At 38.5% G+C, this 17,549-nt stretch overlaps 1 protein-coding gene across 8 annotated transcripts in view; it reads left to right on the top strand.

Moving 5' to 3' along the window:
• The window catches only part of LOC103031412 (nesprin-2), a 157,193-nt gene that overhangs the window by 125,675 nt on the left and 13,969 nt on the right, over positions 1-17,549 (top strand). For all 8 annotated transcript variants that reach the window (XM_049482150.1, XM_049482120.1, XM_049482143.1 and 5 more), the window contains 8 exons: positions 2,413-2,529; positions 4,136-4,291; positions 8,749-8,910; positions 10,354-10,520; positions 13,889-14,051; positions 15,690-15,877; positions 16,442-16,592; positions 17,290-17,472. In XM_049482150.1, the coding sequence (XP_049338107.1) occupies positions 2,413-2,529; positions 4,136-4,291; positions 8,749-8,910; positions 10,354-10,520; positions 13,889-14,051; positions 15,690-15,877; positions 16,442-16,592; positions 17,290-17,472 (1,287 nt within the window). The remainder of the gene's footprint in view (positions 1-2,412; positions 2,530-4,135; positions 4,292-8,748; positions 8,911-10,353; positions 10,521-13,888; positions 14,052-15,689; positions 15,878-16,441; positions 16,593-17,289; positions 17,473-17,549) is intronic.

The following is a 17,549-nucleotide window of genomic DNA, read 5'->3' as shown; positions in this document are numbered from 1 at the left end:
CCTTACTGGGGAGAGAACTAAGTTTAGTGGCGAGCTTGCTAACATTACTGGGGAGAGGACTATGGTAGCGTAGAGCTAGCTAACATTAGCGGAGAGCTAGTTAACCTTACTGGGGAGAGAACTAAGGTTAGTGGTGAGCTTGCTAACCTTACTGGGGAGAGAACTAAGGTTAACATAGAGCTAGCTAACATTAGCGTAGAGCTAGCTAACCTTACTGGGGAGAGAACTAAGTTTAGTGGCGAGCTTGCTAACATTACTGGGGAGAGGACTATGGTAGCGTAGAGCTAGCTAACATTAGCGGAGAGCTAGCTAAGCTTACTGGGGAGAGAACTAAGGTTAGCATAGCGCTAGCTAACATTAGGGAAGAGCTAGCTAACGTTAACGGGGAGAGAACTAAGGTTAACGGTGTTATAATTAGCGGCAAGTTAGCTACATTACCAGGTAGAAAACTAGTGTTAGTGGTGAGCTAGCTAACATTCTAACAACTTCTGCATCATCTGAAAACTGATACATTGTAAATAAATTATACAATTAATTATTTTTTTACTTGTTGTGACTACATATTTGGGCCTAAAATTATATTTATTGAGGCCTTAAAGCATTAAATTTGACTTAAAATGGATCAAGAACCCTGAAAAAGTCAACATTACAACTCTACCACACCTTTAATACTGTAAACCTTTGGGATTCACAAATATTACAATTCTAAAAAATAATCTGATGAAAAAGAAAATTGCAATAGATAGATAAAAAAATTAAATGCCCATAATCTCATTTGTGCCAGTATTGGCAGTGTTTTATACATGCATGTGGTACAGGAAGGCCTGGTAAAGCATGCTGTAGCATGCAGAGATAAGGATCCTGTCTGCCAGTAGATAGATGAACTTTGACACCATTTCTGACTGTAAACTTGCTACATTGGTTTAATTCCTATTATACTAGGGTTCTGAAGTTCCTTTCCTGTGGGTGCTAGTGTCCAGCATAGTTTACTGGAAATGTTTGAGTAGGAATTTTTCAAACGTTGTTACCCAAACGGGTTATAGGTGTGTGAATCAACAGTTAAGATAGCTAGCTACTGCGTCACAGTCTGATTGGCATTCTTCTTTGGCCGATGGTTAGCAGGAATGATGACCTCACTTGTTTTGTCTTCCTAAATGAAGAGCATTGACCGGGGGATCGCCTCGGTTATCATAACTTCCAAGGAACAGCACAGAATGGCCATACACAGCAGCTTAGAGTCAAAACAATTCACAGTGAACACAGTGGATGGGAACTTCCTCATATCAATAGTCGGATCAAGCCTGAGAAAACACTGGAGCATGGGGTCACCTGAAACAGATCCAGGACAAGAGACCACAGTGCTATTGTTTGGATGATAGTGGCACACACTGATTCACCTTCATTTGATAATATACAACCCCAATTTTCAAAGTTGTGACACTGTGTAAAATAGTGATCGGCCGTTATTGTTTTTTTTTTTTATGGCCGATGCCGATATTAAGAGATCACAAGTAGCTGATATACAAAAGTCAATATTTTGTGACTGATTTTTAACATGTTTTTTTTTCCCATTTATTCACAATAATAATGATACACATCAGCCATCTGGAATTACACTATTAAAATAGTTTAGTACTCTAAACTCTCTTGAATTCCAATGGTTCAAACATTGAATGTTTGAGACAATTTAACATTTGGAATCTGGCCTGTGGGAAAGTACCTCTTTCCAGTGTAAATAGTCCAGTCTTTTCCTGGAGCATCCTCTGAAAAGTACAAATTGATTAGAAACAGGGGAGTGTGGCTGTCTGTGATAATAAATAATACAATGTAAGAAATTATTCTTTCATGTTACATTTTTTCAAAGTAAACTAAAGTACCTTAATGCTTTGCCACCTGAGGGTCCGAAGATCACCAGCATCCAACTCTTGGCCTTGTCAAAGCGATTGCACAAGGATTTCTCCAGTTTCTCCGGAACTTTTGGTGATATTATGAACTGTAGATCATGGGATATTCACAATTTTGTTAAACATTTTTATTGGTACCACTCACATTTCCAGTCTCTTGTTGCCCCATTCCAACTTTGAGATGTGTTTCTGCCATCAAGTTTTAATTCAGTTTGTTTGTTTTTAGTTTTATATATAAGGGCAAAATGTCTCAATTTCAACATGTGATATGTGTTCTCTGTTTTGTTGTGAAAAATATAGGGCTATGAGATTTGCAGATCACTGCATTTGTTTTTATGTACATTTGTTTGTTTGACACAGGCCTTTTTTGTAAAAGGGGGGTTTGTAAGTGAATTATTTATTGTAAATATTGCTATTTCCTGCTCTTTTGTGAATTCACATTGACAGAGACACCATAAAACCCCATACCTCACACATCATTAATGTGATTTCTTTTCTTTTGTTGCAGAACTGGAACAGCTGTGAGACTGGACTTGCTGAGAGCTCACTCAGACTGCAAGTGATTAATGTGAGGCTGAAGCAGCCACTACTGGACAATTTGGACATCCAAGAGAAACTCTTTAAGGTACTGGATGTCCAGTGGAATAACCATTACAATGCATAACATAATAGTTGTTGAGCGTGACATGCTAACATTAAAGTGACAGTCTGTAGGTTTCTAGGAATCAGAGATTTAGAGACCTATCTGGTAAGAAAAAAAAGCTGTTTGAAATTTTGTTTTATGTATATTGTTTTGTTCATTTCTAAAATATTGGCAAACATTGGTAAACATATTAGATGTTTGATGAATGGCTGAGCCTTAACATGCTGTTCTTTTCCAACTTAGGAACAATACGGCTTTTAATTTAAAAGAGAAAATCTTAGGGATTTCTGCTTTAAATAAAACAACTCAAAACTTAAACGTTTAAATGTTTTGTTGAATATTAAAAGTGTTAAAGGAGAACTCTGGTGTGAAATGGACTTTGGGTGTATTAAATGTGTCCTGCATATTTCCAAGATCCAGATTTCTGTGCACTTTGCCCAAACAGGCTTTAGAATGAGCATGATGGTGCATATTTTGCACCTGCATATAAATCCATTTTTCCACTGTTATTCAGGCTTAGAACAGCTCCACACCTCATTGGAAGAATCTGGAAAGCCCTGACATTTAAAACGAGGCATTTCGAACTTTTAAACTGCACAAGAAGGCCACTGTTTACATCCTATAGCATAGATTAATGTCTGGATGGAGCCATCTTAAATTTAAATTTAAATAAGTCAAAATAAGTATTTTGTCGAACATGAGTAGTAAAACATTTTGAGCAATGTTTATGTAATTTGTTGTTGGTTCTTTGCATTCTAGTATTGACCGTTACCAGATATTTTCAGTGACAGCTAAAATTCATTTATTTCCATGGATCAAATATCCTACCTGTTCATTCGTGAACGACGGTTGACTTATTGTGACCTAAAATTAAGATGCCGGTGTCCGGAGATTTACCTACGTTATGGGATGTAAACAGTGGCTTTTAATAAACTTTTCGTGCAGTTTTGAGGTTCTAAATGTCTCTTTTTAAATGTCAGGGCTCTCCGGATTCTATCAATGAGATGTGAAGTTACTTTAAGCCTAAATAACGGTGTAAAAGGTGATTTATCTGCAGGGGCAAATTACACAAAATACTAAATCTCAGAATCACGTTTTAATACACCCAAAGTCCATTTCACACCTTCCATAGAAGACCCCTGATTTGATTAAATCATGCAGCTTTTAAGTTTTGAAGTGAAGCTAATCTTGTTTTGCACCGTGTTGATCAAGCCATAAAAGGGGGGGCAGGGGGTGCTCAGGCATGATCTGTCAGTTGGGGAAACATAGGAACATCTAACAACACGTGAGGAAATCAGCAGCACCAACACATTGGGGCTCTCCCCCACCTCCCCTATTGGGCTGTTATGGATGTAATTGTTCCCCCTCCCCCTGAAACTCACTCCCCCGTTTCACTCTCCTCATTTTCTCCCCTCCGCCTCCTCCTCCCCTCCCCCGTCCCAGCCAGCAGGCCTTAATCCTGTAGGCTAGTGACAGAGTGACAGAGTAAGGGAGAGAGAGGGCAAGAGAGGACCAGGCTTAGTAGTGTTGAGCAGCAGCAGTAGCAGCAAAGGGGGTTTGACTTGGTGGCGGCTGCTGTGTTATGCAGGAGCTCGAGGACTCTCTGGAGCTGTGGGCTGAAGGACTGAGGGATCTGGCCACTATGAAGGCGGACGTGTCCCAGTACGTGCTGACCACAGATGCCATGCTGCTGCAGGGACAGGTGGAGGAACTGCACACTCAGTGGGAAGAACTTTGCCTTAAGGTGAGTGAATAACGGTGAATGGAGAGAGAGAGAGAGAGAGAGAGAGAGAGAGAGAGAGAGAGGAAATGGAGGGAAAAGGAGTCTGAGGGACAGGGGCTGTTGTTCAGGCACACAATGCTTTCACCGCTGGGGCCTTTGCCTCTGGAAATGTGGGGGAAGCACTTTACTTCACCACATGGGAGAGAGAGATAGAGAGAGAGATAGAGAGAGAGAGAGAGAGTAACTCTGGATGAAATGTATGCTTGAGTGCATAGTGTAGAGCTGATCTTCATGTGTATTGATTAAACATAATATACATATATCATAATTGCCATAAATTATAAGAAATTGTAGACCGTTTTGGCAATGTAAAATCACAATAGTATTTTAAATGCTGGATTAAAGCTGACAAGTGTTTAAGAAATAAGAAAAAGTGGAGAAATGAAGAAGAAGGACAGTTTTGAAATCATGTCTTTTCTTTGGATTATTTGGATTCTATGATAGATTCTATATTTTATTGGACTGTGGCAAATTCTGAAAGTTCTGAAAACCACTGAAAGGCTAATACTTCCACATTTCTGTGTTTTAACAAAAGAAAACTGTATGTTGTCATGATTCAATTTATAGCTGAGTGAGTTAACACTGAAAACTGAAGATGGTTTGCTTATATTTAAGAAAAGAAGTACAAGACTACTTATTTAAATACTATATTTCAAAGCAAAGTCAGAGGTTTCTTGTGGACCTTTGTTTACAGCCCTAAGATAACTTAATTTAAAGTGCAGGCAGGACCGCAGGTGTCTGTCCAGCTGGACCATGTATTTAAAAGACTGAATGGCTTACTGACAGGGCAGTGGTGTAGATGTGAGGCGAACACACACTGTAAACAGTAGTCTGGAGCAGGAAGGGACAATCCTTTCTTTGGATTCAGCTCTTAAAATGAGGCCTTGGTAAAGTTTATAGCCTCTCTTTAGGCAACACAGAGAGACTTGTCCAGTAAAACCTCATTACTTTTAATTGTGTAGCTGTCCTGTAACCGTGCCTTGAAGCTGTGTGTTTTTGTGTCACTAGACAACAGGTTGCAGGTGGAATCAGTCACTGGAATGGGGATGGCAGATGGCTAGGCAGGCCCGTGCTCAGTCTGTTAGGCCCAGATCCATTGTGTGTGTGTGTGTGTGTTTTTTTTTTTTTTATAAAGAAACACAGGTCCTTCTGAGCCATCAGAAATAACAATAGAGCTCAGTCTCTGAGGAATAGTTAACTGCTGTGTTAAATGGCATGGCCTCTAGCTCATGAAATTGCAGTAAAAGGTGAAATGATTAAAACAGTGGGTGTGAAATGAGACTAGTGCTTTGACCTTAGCAGTCCATCATTATAAAAGTCTACCTATTTAATTTGAGTGTAAACCTTAATTCCTTTGTGATTGTATTCAATAGCTTCCTGCTTATGAATTCTCTTCCACTTACATCACAAAAAATGATCCTGTCGTTTTACTTTCTCCTACATTTCCAGGTGCAGAGTTGATGGAGCTCTGAAAAAATAACACTTTAGCTTCGGCACTCTTTGAATAACATCAGGGCTGAGGGAAAGTGAAAGAGCCTCATTAATGTCCCCTGCTGAGCTATGGTGTTTGGGCATACCAGTAAAGGAACAGCCAGACAGTGCTAGCACTTGGGAGCTATATAGGCTATAACTTTTATTCCAAGCTTAACAATAGTGTTTTATTAAAGGAGCCCTAAATATAGAGCGCTTTTAGCATTTTGTAAGAGTTAGACCTCACACAGTCAGTCCTGCCTTTTAGTAAGTTTTTCCTTTCCCCCAGGAAGGCTTTTAGGTGTTTGACTGTGTAAGTCACATTTGAATTGGTTGTCTGCTTTAACCTAATTTTTCAACAGCCTTTCCAAAGCTTAGCACGATGATAAATTTAAAGCTCTGGAAAAAAAAGTGACACCTTAAACATGATGAGTTTATTTAATTTTATCAAGTTGAAAACCGCTGAAATATAATCAAGAGGAAGATGGATGATCACAATCAGATAAACCAAGCTGAACTGCTTGATTTTTTGCACCAGGAGCGGCATTAATTTACCCAAAAGCTGTGTGTAAGACTGGTGGAGGAGAACATGCCAAGATGCATGAAAACTGTGATTCTTGTATTTTATAGAATAAAACAACAATGTTCATTTCACTCAAACATATACCTGTAAATAATAAATGCAGAGAAACTGATTCAGAAACTGAAACGATCTCTTCATTTTTTCCAGAGCTGTATGTTGTAGCAGTATCATCCTTTTTTTTACTTCCATGTAAAGTTGACTACTCAATCTGTCACAATAACCTTTTCTTCGGATAATATATTGTCTCAAAAATGTTTACTAAGATACTTGTGTCATTTTAAGATCATTTTATCCAATTTACATTGATTATACAGTGCCCTCCATAATTATTGGCACCCCTGGTTAAGATGTGTTCTTTAGCTTCTCATAAATTGAGTTTTGTTCAAAATAATATAGGACCACGATGGAAAAAAAGAGTAAAATACAACCTTTAACTCAAGTGAATTTATTCAGTAGGAAAAAAATCCCACATTAAGAAATAATTATTTAACATCAAATCATGTGTGCCACAATTATTAGCACCCCTGATGTTAATACTTTGTACAACCCCCTTTTGCCAACAAAACAGCACCTAATCTTCTCCTGTAATGTTTCACAAGATGGGAGAATACAGAAAGAGGGATCTTTGACCATTCCTCTTTGCACATTCTCTCTAAATCATCCAATGACCTGAGTCCTCTCCTCTGCACTCTCCTCTTCAGCTCACCCCACAGGTTTTCAATGGGGTTGAGGTCTGGGGACTGAGATGGCCATGGGAGGAGCTTGATTCTGTGTGCGGTGAACCATTTCTGTGTAGATTTGGCCACATGTTTAGGGTCATTATCTTGCTGAAAGACCCAGTGACGACCCATCTTCAGCTTTCGGGCAGAAGCCACCAGATTTTGTTTTAAAATGTCCTGGTATTTTAGAGCATTCATGATGCCATGCACCCTAACAAGGTTCCCAGGGCCTTTAGAAGAGAAACAGGCCCACAGCATCACTGATCCCCCGCCGTATTTCACAGTGGGCATGAGGTGCTTTTCTGCATACTCAGCTCTTGTGTTACGCCAGACCCACTTAGAGCATTTGTTGCCAAAAAGCTCTATCTTTGTTTCATCTGACCAAAGCACACGGTCCCAGTTGAAGTCCCAATACCGCTTAGCAAACTCCAAACGTTTGCGTTTATGATTGTGAGTGAGAAATGGTTTCTTCCGTGCATGCCTCCCAAACAGCTTGTTGGCATGTAGATAGCGCCTGATGGTTGTTTTGGAGACTTTGTGACCCCAAGAAGCTACCATTTGTTGCAATTCTGTAACAGTGAGCTTTGGAGAACTTTTTATTTCTCTTATCATCCTCCTCACTGTGCGTGGTGGCAAAATAAACTTGCGTCCTCGTCCAGGCTTGTTTACCACTGTTCCAGTTGTTTTAAACTTCTTAATAATTCCTCTGACAGTAGATATGGACAGGTGTAGGCGAGTAGCGATTTTCTTGTAGCCATTGCCTGACTTGTGAAGGTCAACACACATCTGCCTCACTTGAATGGTATGTTCCTTTGTCTTTCCCATGTTGAAGATAAATGGCCTCTGTGTCACGTCATATTTATACCCCAGGGAAACAGGAAGTTGTGAATTACTAATTAAATGTTCCTACATACTCTGATCAACTTTGTAAACTACTGTAGAAGTGACAAAAATACTTTTATTAAATTTATTTCCTAAGAATTGTTAGGGGTGCCAATAATTGTGGAACAGATGATTTTATGAAGAATAATTATTTCTTAGTCAGGGATTTTATTTCCCCCTTAAAATTTACTTGAGTTAAAGATTGGACTTTACTTTTTTTCCCATCGTGGTCCTATATTATTTTGAACAAAACTCAATTTATGAGAAGCTAAAGAACACATCTTAACCAGGGGTGCCAATAATTATGGAGGGCACTGTATATAGCATAATTATGGAATTATAGCATTTTAATGAGCAATAAATGTATAATGGTTAAGAATATTCAAAAATTCTTACATTTTTTAAATATCCTAAATAAATAAAATGCAACACAGCTCAGCTTTTAGATGCATGTGTAATGTCTCTTCTTATTAAAAAAATAATATAATGAACAATATTGGCATTAGCAAAAAATGTTGAGGTCATTTTCATAAATTGTAAGGTAATTTGATAACATGATTATTGTGACAGGCGTATTCACTAACCAGGAAATTAGTACCTGTGAAGTCTTGACACATTTTACAATTGCTTTAAGAGCAATCAGACTGTAATAAAATAGTAATTTACTCTATATTTCTATTCTAATTTAGTATTGAAAGAAGAAATTAAGCTATTGTCTGTTTTATTGATGATCCAAGCTAATTTATTTCTGTCTCTTTGTAAAGGTGTCCAAGCGTAAACAAGAGATTGCTGATCGCCTGAATGCTTGGATTATTTTCAATGACAAAAACAAGGAGCTGTGTGAGTGGCTGGAGCAAATGGAGAAGAAGGTTAACCACAGCAGTGAACACCTCAGTATAGAAGAGATGGTGGAGAAACTCAAGAAGGTAATTCTGATTTATGCTGAAATTGACAGATGCAATTTTGTAAATATTTGGGAATATTGCTGTCGATGAAGGAGGTATAGTGCAAGGGGGGTGGGGCTTGAGACATCCTAGAACAGAACAGAGGATTTTTTTTTTTTTTTTTTGAGATGTGGTCCACAATTGTGGTTTTTAGGAAGGTTGTTATGGTGTGTTGATGAAAAGAGGAAAATAGGTCAGCTGTACAGCATTATGAGGATCCATGTAAGGATTATAAAGGGACCCAAATGAGCAACATACCTCAGCTTTCCCATGGGAAACATCACACAGTGCATGTTTTAAGCTTGATTATTTCAAATGTGTAATTATATAAGTTTCTGATTAAGAACACTTCAAATGGAGATTTTCCATTGCACTAATAATATAGTATTCGACTAGGGTCAAGTCATGTTTGGGAAACTGTCCCTATTGTCAGATTTGCTGTGTAAAGTTAATCTAACAAACTGTCCCAAATCCAAGCACTTACCAAAATATTGTGCAGTTTAGGTTTAAATCATGAACAATATTCAGTTCAGTTCAGTTTCTGAATCGGACAATGTTGTAAAATGGACAATGTTGTTTTATTCTATAAACTACAGACAACATTTCTCCTAAATTTCAAATAAAAAGTGTAATTTAGAGCATTTATTTGCAGAAAATGCAATATGGATAAAATAACAAAAAAAAATGTTTGTTTATTTTTTTAATCACAGTGCAATTTCATGCATCTTGGCATGTTCTCCTCCACCAGTCTTACACACTGCTTTTAGACAACTTTATGCCACTCAAGATGAAACAGTGTAAGCAGTTCAGCTTGGTTTAATGGCTTGTGATCTTCCATCTTCCTCTTCAATTGGCTCAAATTTTTCCAGAGCTGTATTGTTGTATGTAGGGCATCATTGTTTATTTGTTGATTTGTTGAGTTGTTTTTATGAACAATGGGCTTCTATATGCAGCTCCTCTGTAATCCTATAATAGTGTTGCATCATACCCAGCACAGTCATTAGCACATAGTTTAGCATTGAGATTTTTGCTGGGTCAGAGGTGTACCAGTAATGATCACTAACCAGAAAGTGGGCATTGTTTTCTGCTCTGTTGTCAGTGGCAACAGCCAACGGCCGGCCGGCTGATGAAAGCGAATTGGGTCATTTCAAACTAAACAGGTGAAGCTAAAGAGAGAGAAAGCATCAGGGTCAAAGAGAGTCTTCACCAAAGCCTCGCCACATTCAAAGAAACACGAGTGCTGGTCTGAACCGAGCCTCAGAGTGTCCAGTGTTTTAGAGGAGCCCTTAGAGAAGGAGGGTGACACTGAACCCAGCACAGGACAGTGTGCAGATAGAGAAGGGTTTTGTTAGCGATGGATGTGTTAATGAGTAAAACATGCAAGAGACAGGCTGAAGTGACTGAAGCTCATTGTTGTTACTCTAGGACTGCATGGAGGAGATTAACCTCTTCAGTGAGAATAAGAGCCACCTGAAGCAGCTGGGGGAGCAGCTTCTTTTGGCGAGCGACCGTGCCAAAGAGGCAGAGATCCACGGAGCGCTGCGTGATGTCAACGACCGTTGGCAGCACCTGTTCGACCACATTGAGGCCAGGTGAGAAAAACCGGGGTGCATGCATGCGACTGTAAATGGCTTTCTAATTGGCTTCTCAATGTTCTTTTTTATTACAGAGCCCCTGAGGAGATAATAATAACAAGCAATGTAAGCGGGTCCAACGATCCTGCAAAATTCCATGTTTCTACATTTAAATCTGTGGGAGCAGTAGCTTTCTTTCAAAAATAGAGAAAAATAATAAAATTAACAAGATTATAAAGAACAAGAAGTTGACTTATTGTAATAATAATAATATTTTCCCACAAATTAAATCTGACCAAAATCATTATTTTATAATTATATGATGAATAAAATTATTTAAGGTTGGTTCAATGCGCTGCCACTATGAGCGGGAGGTTGCAGGTTCGAACCCCCGCTCGTGCAGCTTTGCCATCAGCTGCCGGTGCTTAGAGGGAGCAAAATTGGCTCTGCTCCCTCTGGGGTGGGTAGATGGCGCTCTCTCCCCATCACACTCAAGGTGGCGCTGGGCGGATGAATCGGAACCTAGCCGCTGTGCTTTCCTCCGAGCACGCTAGCCGCTCAGGCAGTGATTCATCCGCAGCAGCTCGAAAAAAGGGGTGATTGACTTCACACATGTTGGAGGAGGCGTGTGCTCGTCCGCATCCTCCGAAGGTCACGTGCGTCACCGGTGATGGGGACGCACAAAGGGGTGGGACAATTGGATATCCAAAATGGGGAAAAATCTGAGATAAAATTATAAAAAAAAAAAAAAAAAAAAAAAATTAAGGCTAGTTTGTTGATGCACATTACTAACATTATTAGCCTAGCAACCTGGTGAATCATTGACCTCTGGGGAAATCAGGTCATATTTCCTGTCTCCTTACTTTAATATCACAACATATTTTCAGAACAATAACTAATTTTGAATTGTATTTTTTCCCAATATCATACAGCCCTAGTTAAGACAGTTCTTGAGATGTTTTAGTCTATTTGCTGTAATAGTATTTATTTATTTACATTTGTACTGGAAGTTATAATACAGTAAGTGATGTTAAAGTGGTTCTAATTTGATTTTCCACAATACTGAATAAAAAGAAAGAAATACAATACTTCAGCTGTATTAGTCATTATCATATTAGATAAGGACATACTTTAATTCACACCTTTTTCGCTGCTTTGATGAAAGGGCCCTTTTATCCATGTCATTTAGCCTTTGATTGGTCTTTTGATCAGTGAATTATAATTGGCATTTGTGGGTATATGTTTGGTAGTTTAACATTGTCAAATATTACTGTTAATTTCCCTTTTTTGATTTTTTTTTGCGTGAGTTTTTAGCATTTGATCAAAACTCACCGCAATCAAGCTTTTAGCTTTTGTGCAAATACAAGTATATTAGTTTATAATACAGGTCACAGCAGTTGTTATCTCAGAGCAGTGTTCATTGAATTTGTATCACACTTATATAATGTCTAGTATTTGTACTTTAAGTTAGTTATATGTTAGTTAACGTCCCTCCTGTGGATCTTTTTACAACTGAAACTCAGGTCCGTGACGTGGCCAGAGACAGCCAGATGGTGCTAGTGGTGGGGGATTTAGCTAGCACTTACCAGTGCTGGATGCTCTGGCTTTGCCATATGGCCAGTTAGGATGTTGCGGCCAGTCCTCAGCCCTTTGTGAACTGCTCGTGTACGTGTATAGTAGGGGGGGTGGAGGTCTGTCATCTCTCATTAGCCTTCATGTTAAAGGACACAATGGGGTCAGACGGGCAGTGCAGACCCCGCTGCACAGTGGCCGTCTGTAGGTACTGCTGTTCTGTACACTCGTGCTGTCACTGCTGTTCTCAACAATAGGATGTACGCCTTCAGATTTTGCCATTGAATCCTGCATTATCCTTATGTAGCACAAAGCAGCTGTCGACAGTTAGCATCTGTGCTTTCAATGTGTCTGCGTGGGGTTAACAGACAAGCGTAGCGTTATAGACATTCTATGCATCTGATTATCATTGTGATTCTACCACAGTTCCCTTATCACTGTTTATTAAAAGAATTGGGGTTAAAGAGGATGAGATAAAATGATCTGTTTGGTTCTAAACACTCCAGGAGCTAAAATAGTTCCATTGCTGCTGCTGTTTGTAGCTGCTCTGTATGTAGCAGCGCTGTTTTCTTGTAAGAGCTGCATCGTTGCTAGGTTACCTGTATATGGTGGAGTAATACACGGAGAGCTTTGTTTACAGTGCATTACCGGCTGATAACAGCACTCATAGAACGTCTCTCAGCCAGTCACATTGCAGGGTCAGAACTAACTGTGGTATAATTTATATTTTTTTCAATAATTTCTTTACATATCTCTGGGTAGATGCTATTTTACACATGCAAATTGTAATGAAATTATTTCATAATAATTAATAATACATTAAATAGTATTCATTTTATCAAAACATTTTGGTGATGTTATTCCATATGATACGATATGGCACAATCCTATGAATATATCACTCTTTAGTAGAGTAGTAGAATAGTATTTGTTTAATTAACAAGGCACTGAGCATTACTTTTTTATTAGACAGAATAGGTTGAATTTAATACGTTTTCCTTAATGAGACACTCTGAGTTGATTTTTTGGGTGTCTTTCTCTTTTCTTTTTATTTTATATTAAAGAAGCCAATATTTTGTAAAAAAAAAAAGAAAAAAGGCAATAAATGTCAGTATACTGCAGAATTTCATAATAATATACATATTAAATAATAAAAAGAACAGTTGTATTGAGGTCACTTAGTCTAGTATTTTTTTTGGACAGAAAAAGAGTAACCTACCAAGCAGTGAGAGCTGAGCCAGTAGTGTTCATTTGGCCTCTGGATCATTAATAAATGTGGCTTTTCAGTATAAGAGCTCTTTTATTGCAGGGAATTATTCAGTGATTTTGAGCTGGATTTCCTACATGAATAAATCCATTTTCTTTTTTATATATATATAAATATAAAGTGTCTACTATAAAGAGTGCTTATTCTTCAAAGTCATTTGATGCCATTCCTTTAATTAGGCTCTCCACTTTGGCAACATTTGAACTGCAGGCTCTGTGTGCTTTAGTATCTGAAGTGAGGGTAGCTATGGTTACTTGTTTTGCACTGGGGATTCACTGTAGTGTGTTACCATGGTGACTTTTGAGGGATATTGGGACACCTTGGGGTGCACTGTGAGAGATGGAGGCTTTTAGAAGGACAGGAGGGAGAGAATGGCAGCGGGCCAGGGCTTAAATGGGGTGAAGTAGTAGCAGTGACTCCTCGTCAGGACAGGTGCTGTTGTACAGTATGGTAGTAAGTCCAGTTATTAAAATAATTCATATATATTTAAATATGAAATACTAACATTTTAACATTTGTAACTTTGTTGTGACCTTTCTGTGTTCAGAGTGAACAAACTGAAGGAGACGATGGTGACGGTGCAACAGCTGGACAAGAACATGAGTAACCTGAGGACCTGGCTGTCCCGCACTGAGGCTGAGCTGGCCAAGCCTGTTCACTACAGCGTCTGCCACGGAGATGAGATCCAGAGGAGGCTAGCAGAGCAGCAGGCAAGCCATTTACTAATAACTTAAAGTAAACAAACAAACAAACAAACCTAAAATAGGGAATACATGGCTGCTTATTGTATTTATTCCCCTTATGTCTGGCTCCTGTTTAACTTTTTTGACATCTTGCTCCCTCCAGAACACCCACTTTTAAGTCGCACTAAGCGGCAAAACATTATACAGCATAGCTGTGTTTCTGTTGGAGTCAGAGACTGTAAAAAAAGATGGACGCCGTGTCTCCGTTCCCATTCATTCAATGAAAATGAAGCCAAAATCTTCCATGTTGGCAAACCTGATACCCGAGTGGCAGTAGAGACCAGAGGAGGGAGAAAGACTGGGTTGACACAGCCTACTCATTTAAATAACCCCGCCCCTGAGGGCTGCCTTGCGGTCACAGGCTGCAGAGCGGGGCGGAGCTGACGTTCTGTTTTTGGTCCCACCCATAAGCAGTCATTTTACAATAACCACACCTTTTTTGATAGAGCTGAATAACCTTCTAAAAAACGAATTCTGTGGGGATATAAAAAATCTGACAATATAAGCAGAGGTTACACTAGCTGTTGCATTTAAATAATGGAGGTGGAATTACAGTATATTAAAAAAACGTGATTTGAAAGTTGTCTGTTTTGCCATTGAAACCTATGGGAATGGGTGGAGGTTTCTGCAGCCGAACAGCAGGGGGCGCCCGACCTGTGGTGGCTTCACTTTTGTGAGATGATGCTCTGTCCAGCTATATACAGTCTATGGTTGGAGTAAACAGCTTAACTGACAAAGAAACAAGCAATTATACTTACTGAAGAACCAAAAGTCAGTAGACATTGATATGTGGTCAGAAATCTGTTTTTTTTTATGCACCTGATTTCTTTGGTGGAGAAATTCACTAAGCCAGTGGTTCTCCAACCTGGTCCTTGAGTATCACTGACCCACAAGTCCTAGACTTTATGAAAAACGACAATACAACTAATTGGGTGTGTTTCAATAGGACAACATTAAACATACTTCAGAACCAGAGTTGAGAACAACTGAACTAAGGCAAAGCCTGAAGGCATAAATTCTCAGTTGCTGGATTCAAGATGTTTCTCATTTCTTCAGCTTTCGGCAGGCTGTAAAAGGATTAATCTAAATTGTTTTTGTATTTCTGATAGAGTGAATTTGATTGTGGTTGGATGAGAAGTATAACCATATAACATATACCATTCCGACACCCTATTGGTTAATATGCAACATATATAGCTTAGTATGAAACTTATCTGTGCAGAGACTCCAGAGAACTCAGATCAAATGTCCAGACTAATCATCTTTAATATATTTGCATTGTACAAAAATACATATTCATTTTCAGTGGGCATACACTGTATGCATCCTAAACATACTAGTTTATTTGAAGACTGACCCACTGACTTACAAGTGAGATCATGTCTAGCTGCTGGTTGTTTAGAATAAAAACCTGAAGTCACAGCTGCTCAATATGGATAAGATAGGACACTAAGTTATCAGTGTGTCTAATGAAAGTCTTCAGCTCATCAACAGAACTATAAGTATATAGTTAATAATTATATACTATAATATATCATGTATATAAGTATATAAGTGTTTTAACTCTTGATTACAGCATGTCTGCATTTGCCTGTTTGTGTTCAGGATCTGCAGCGGGATATCGAGCAACACACTGAGGGAGTAGCTTCGGTCCTCACTCTGTGTGATGTGCTCCTGCATGATGAGGATGCCTGCAGCAGCGATAGTGAAAACGATTCCATCCAGCTGACCTCCCGCAGTCTGGATCAGCGCTGGAGAAACATCTGCTCCATGTCTCTGGAAAGGAGGATGAGGTACGCTTCTGTTTGTGTAAAATTATTATTTTTTTTATTTTTTTTATAATTTTTCCCATTTTCTCCCCAATTTACACGGCCAATTACCCAACCCACTCATTAGGACTCCCCCATCACTAGTGATGCCCCAACACACCAGGAGGGTGAAGACTATACTCATCCATACTCATCTTTTTTAAAGAAGTAACAAAAGTGACTATACAGCTACATGTGTGTTCAGATGTACTTATATAATCTTAATAATACAACGATTATATTCCAGATATATAATAATTCCAGATATGTAATCGTAATCATATATATATATATATATATATATATATATATATATATATATATATATATATATATATATATATATATATATATATAGTTAGGCTCCATATAAACTTCAATATAGTCAGTAATGACTGGAGTGCCATGACAATGGCAGATGAATGTAATGCTAAGATTGCTTGTGGGTCATTATTGGTTTAACAGTAGCCAAGATACGATAATATTAATATCAAATAGATTCACTGACTGATGGTTTCCACTGTTAAGTCTTATAATTGAATTCACCAGGATTGAGGAGACCTGGCGGCTGTGGTGTACGTTTCAAGATGACTACTCGTGCTTTGAGGACTGGCTGAATCTCGCTGAGCGCACTGCAGCTGAACCCCACTCCTCAGATGTTCTCTACACTGTTGCCAAAGAAGAACTGAAAAGATATGAGGTTTGCGCTTCAACAAATTTATTTTTCATAATTAGTGTCCTTTAAGTGTCCGTAAAATCTATATCATTAGTATCAATATTGTAACCAACAAAAAAGTCCTCAATAACATACAACTCAACAACTAATCAAGAGGAAGATGGATGATCACAAACCATCAAACCAAGCTGAACTGCTAGAATTTTTGCACCAGGGGTAAAGGCATAAAGGTTATCCAAAAGCAGTGTATAAGACTGGTGGAGGAGAACATTTAAAACCTTATGAATAGGAACTTGTTTTCGGTGCATTATTTGAGGTCTGAAAGTTCTGGATCTTTTTTTTTGTTATTTCAGCCATTTCTCATTTTTCTGCAAATAAATTCTCTAAATGACAATATTTTTATTTGGAATTTGGGAGAAATATTGTCTGTAGTTTATAGAATAAAACAAAATAATAATAAAAAAAAAACTGATCCAGAAACTAAAGTGTTCTCTCAGTCTTTTCCAGAGCTGTCCAACCTATTACTTAAGATATAAAATATGCACCAAAAAGACACCCAACATTAATTTCTAGTTGTTAAAATGAAAATGTTAGAGGAATGAAATATTGAAGATAATATTAATGAAATATATGTTTATCTCTCCTGGTATGCACACATGCAGTAACTCATTTGCTGTCAGATTCTTTAAATAACTTGCTGTGGTTTGTTACTTTTTCTCAGGCCTTCCAAAGAGAGGTACATGAGAAGCTGACCCAGCTAGAGCTCATTAATAACCAGTATATTCGACTGGCCCGAGAAAGCCGCACAGACACATCCAGCAGACTCCGAGCCATGGTGCACAAAGGAAACCAGCGCTGGGAATCTCTGCAGAAGAGACTGGCAGCCATTCTCCGCAGGCTGAGGGTAATAACACGAACTGTCACTCTGTCACTTTGACTATGTTAGCATTATAAGTCACATTGCTCAAAAAATAAAAAAAG

This window comes from Astyanax mexicanus, chromosome 1 (genome assembly GCF_023375975.1).
Source record: "Astyanax mexicanus isolate ESR-SI-001 chromosome 1, AstMex3_surface, whole genome shotgun sequence".
Taxonomy (NCBI): domain Eukaryota; kingdom Metazoa; phylum Chordata; class Actinopteri; order Characiformes; family Acestrorhamphidae; genus Astyanax; species Astyanax mexicanus.
Note: the sequence above shows the minus strand (reverse complement) of the source record. Positions and strands in the feature narration are given on the sequence as shown.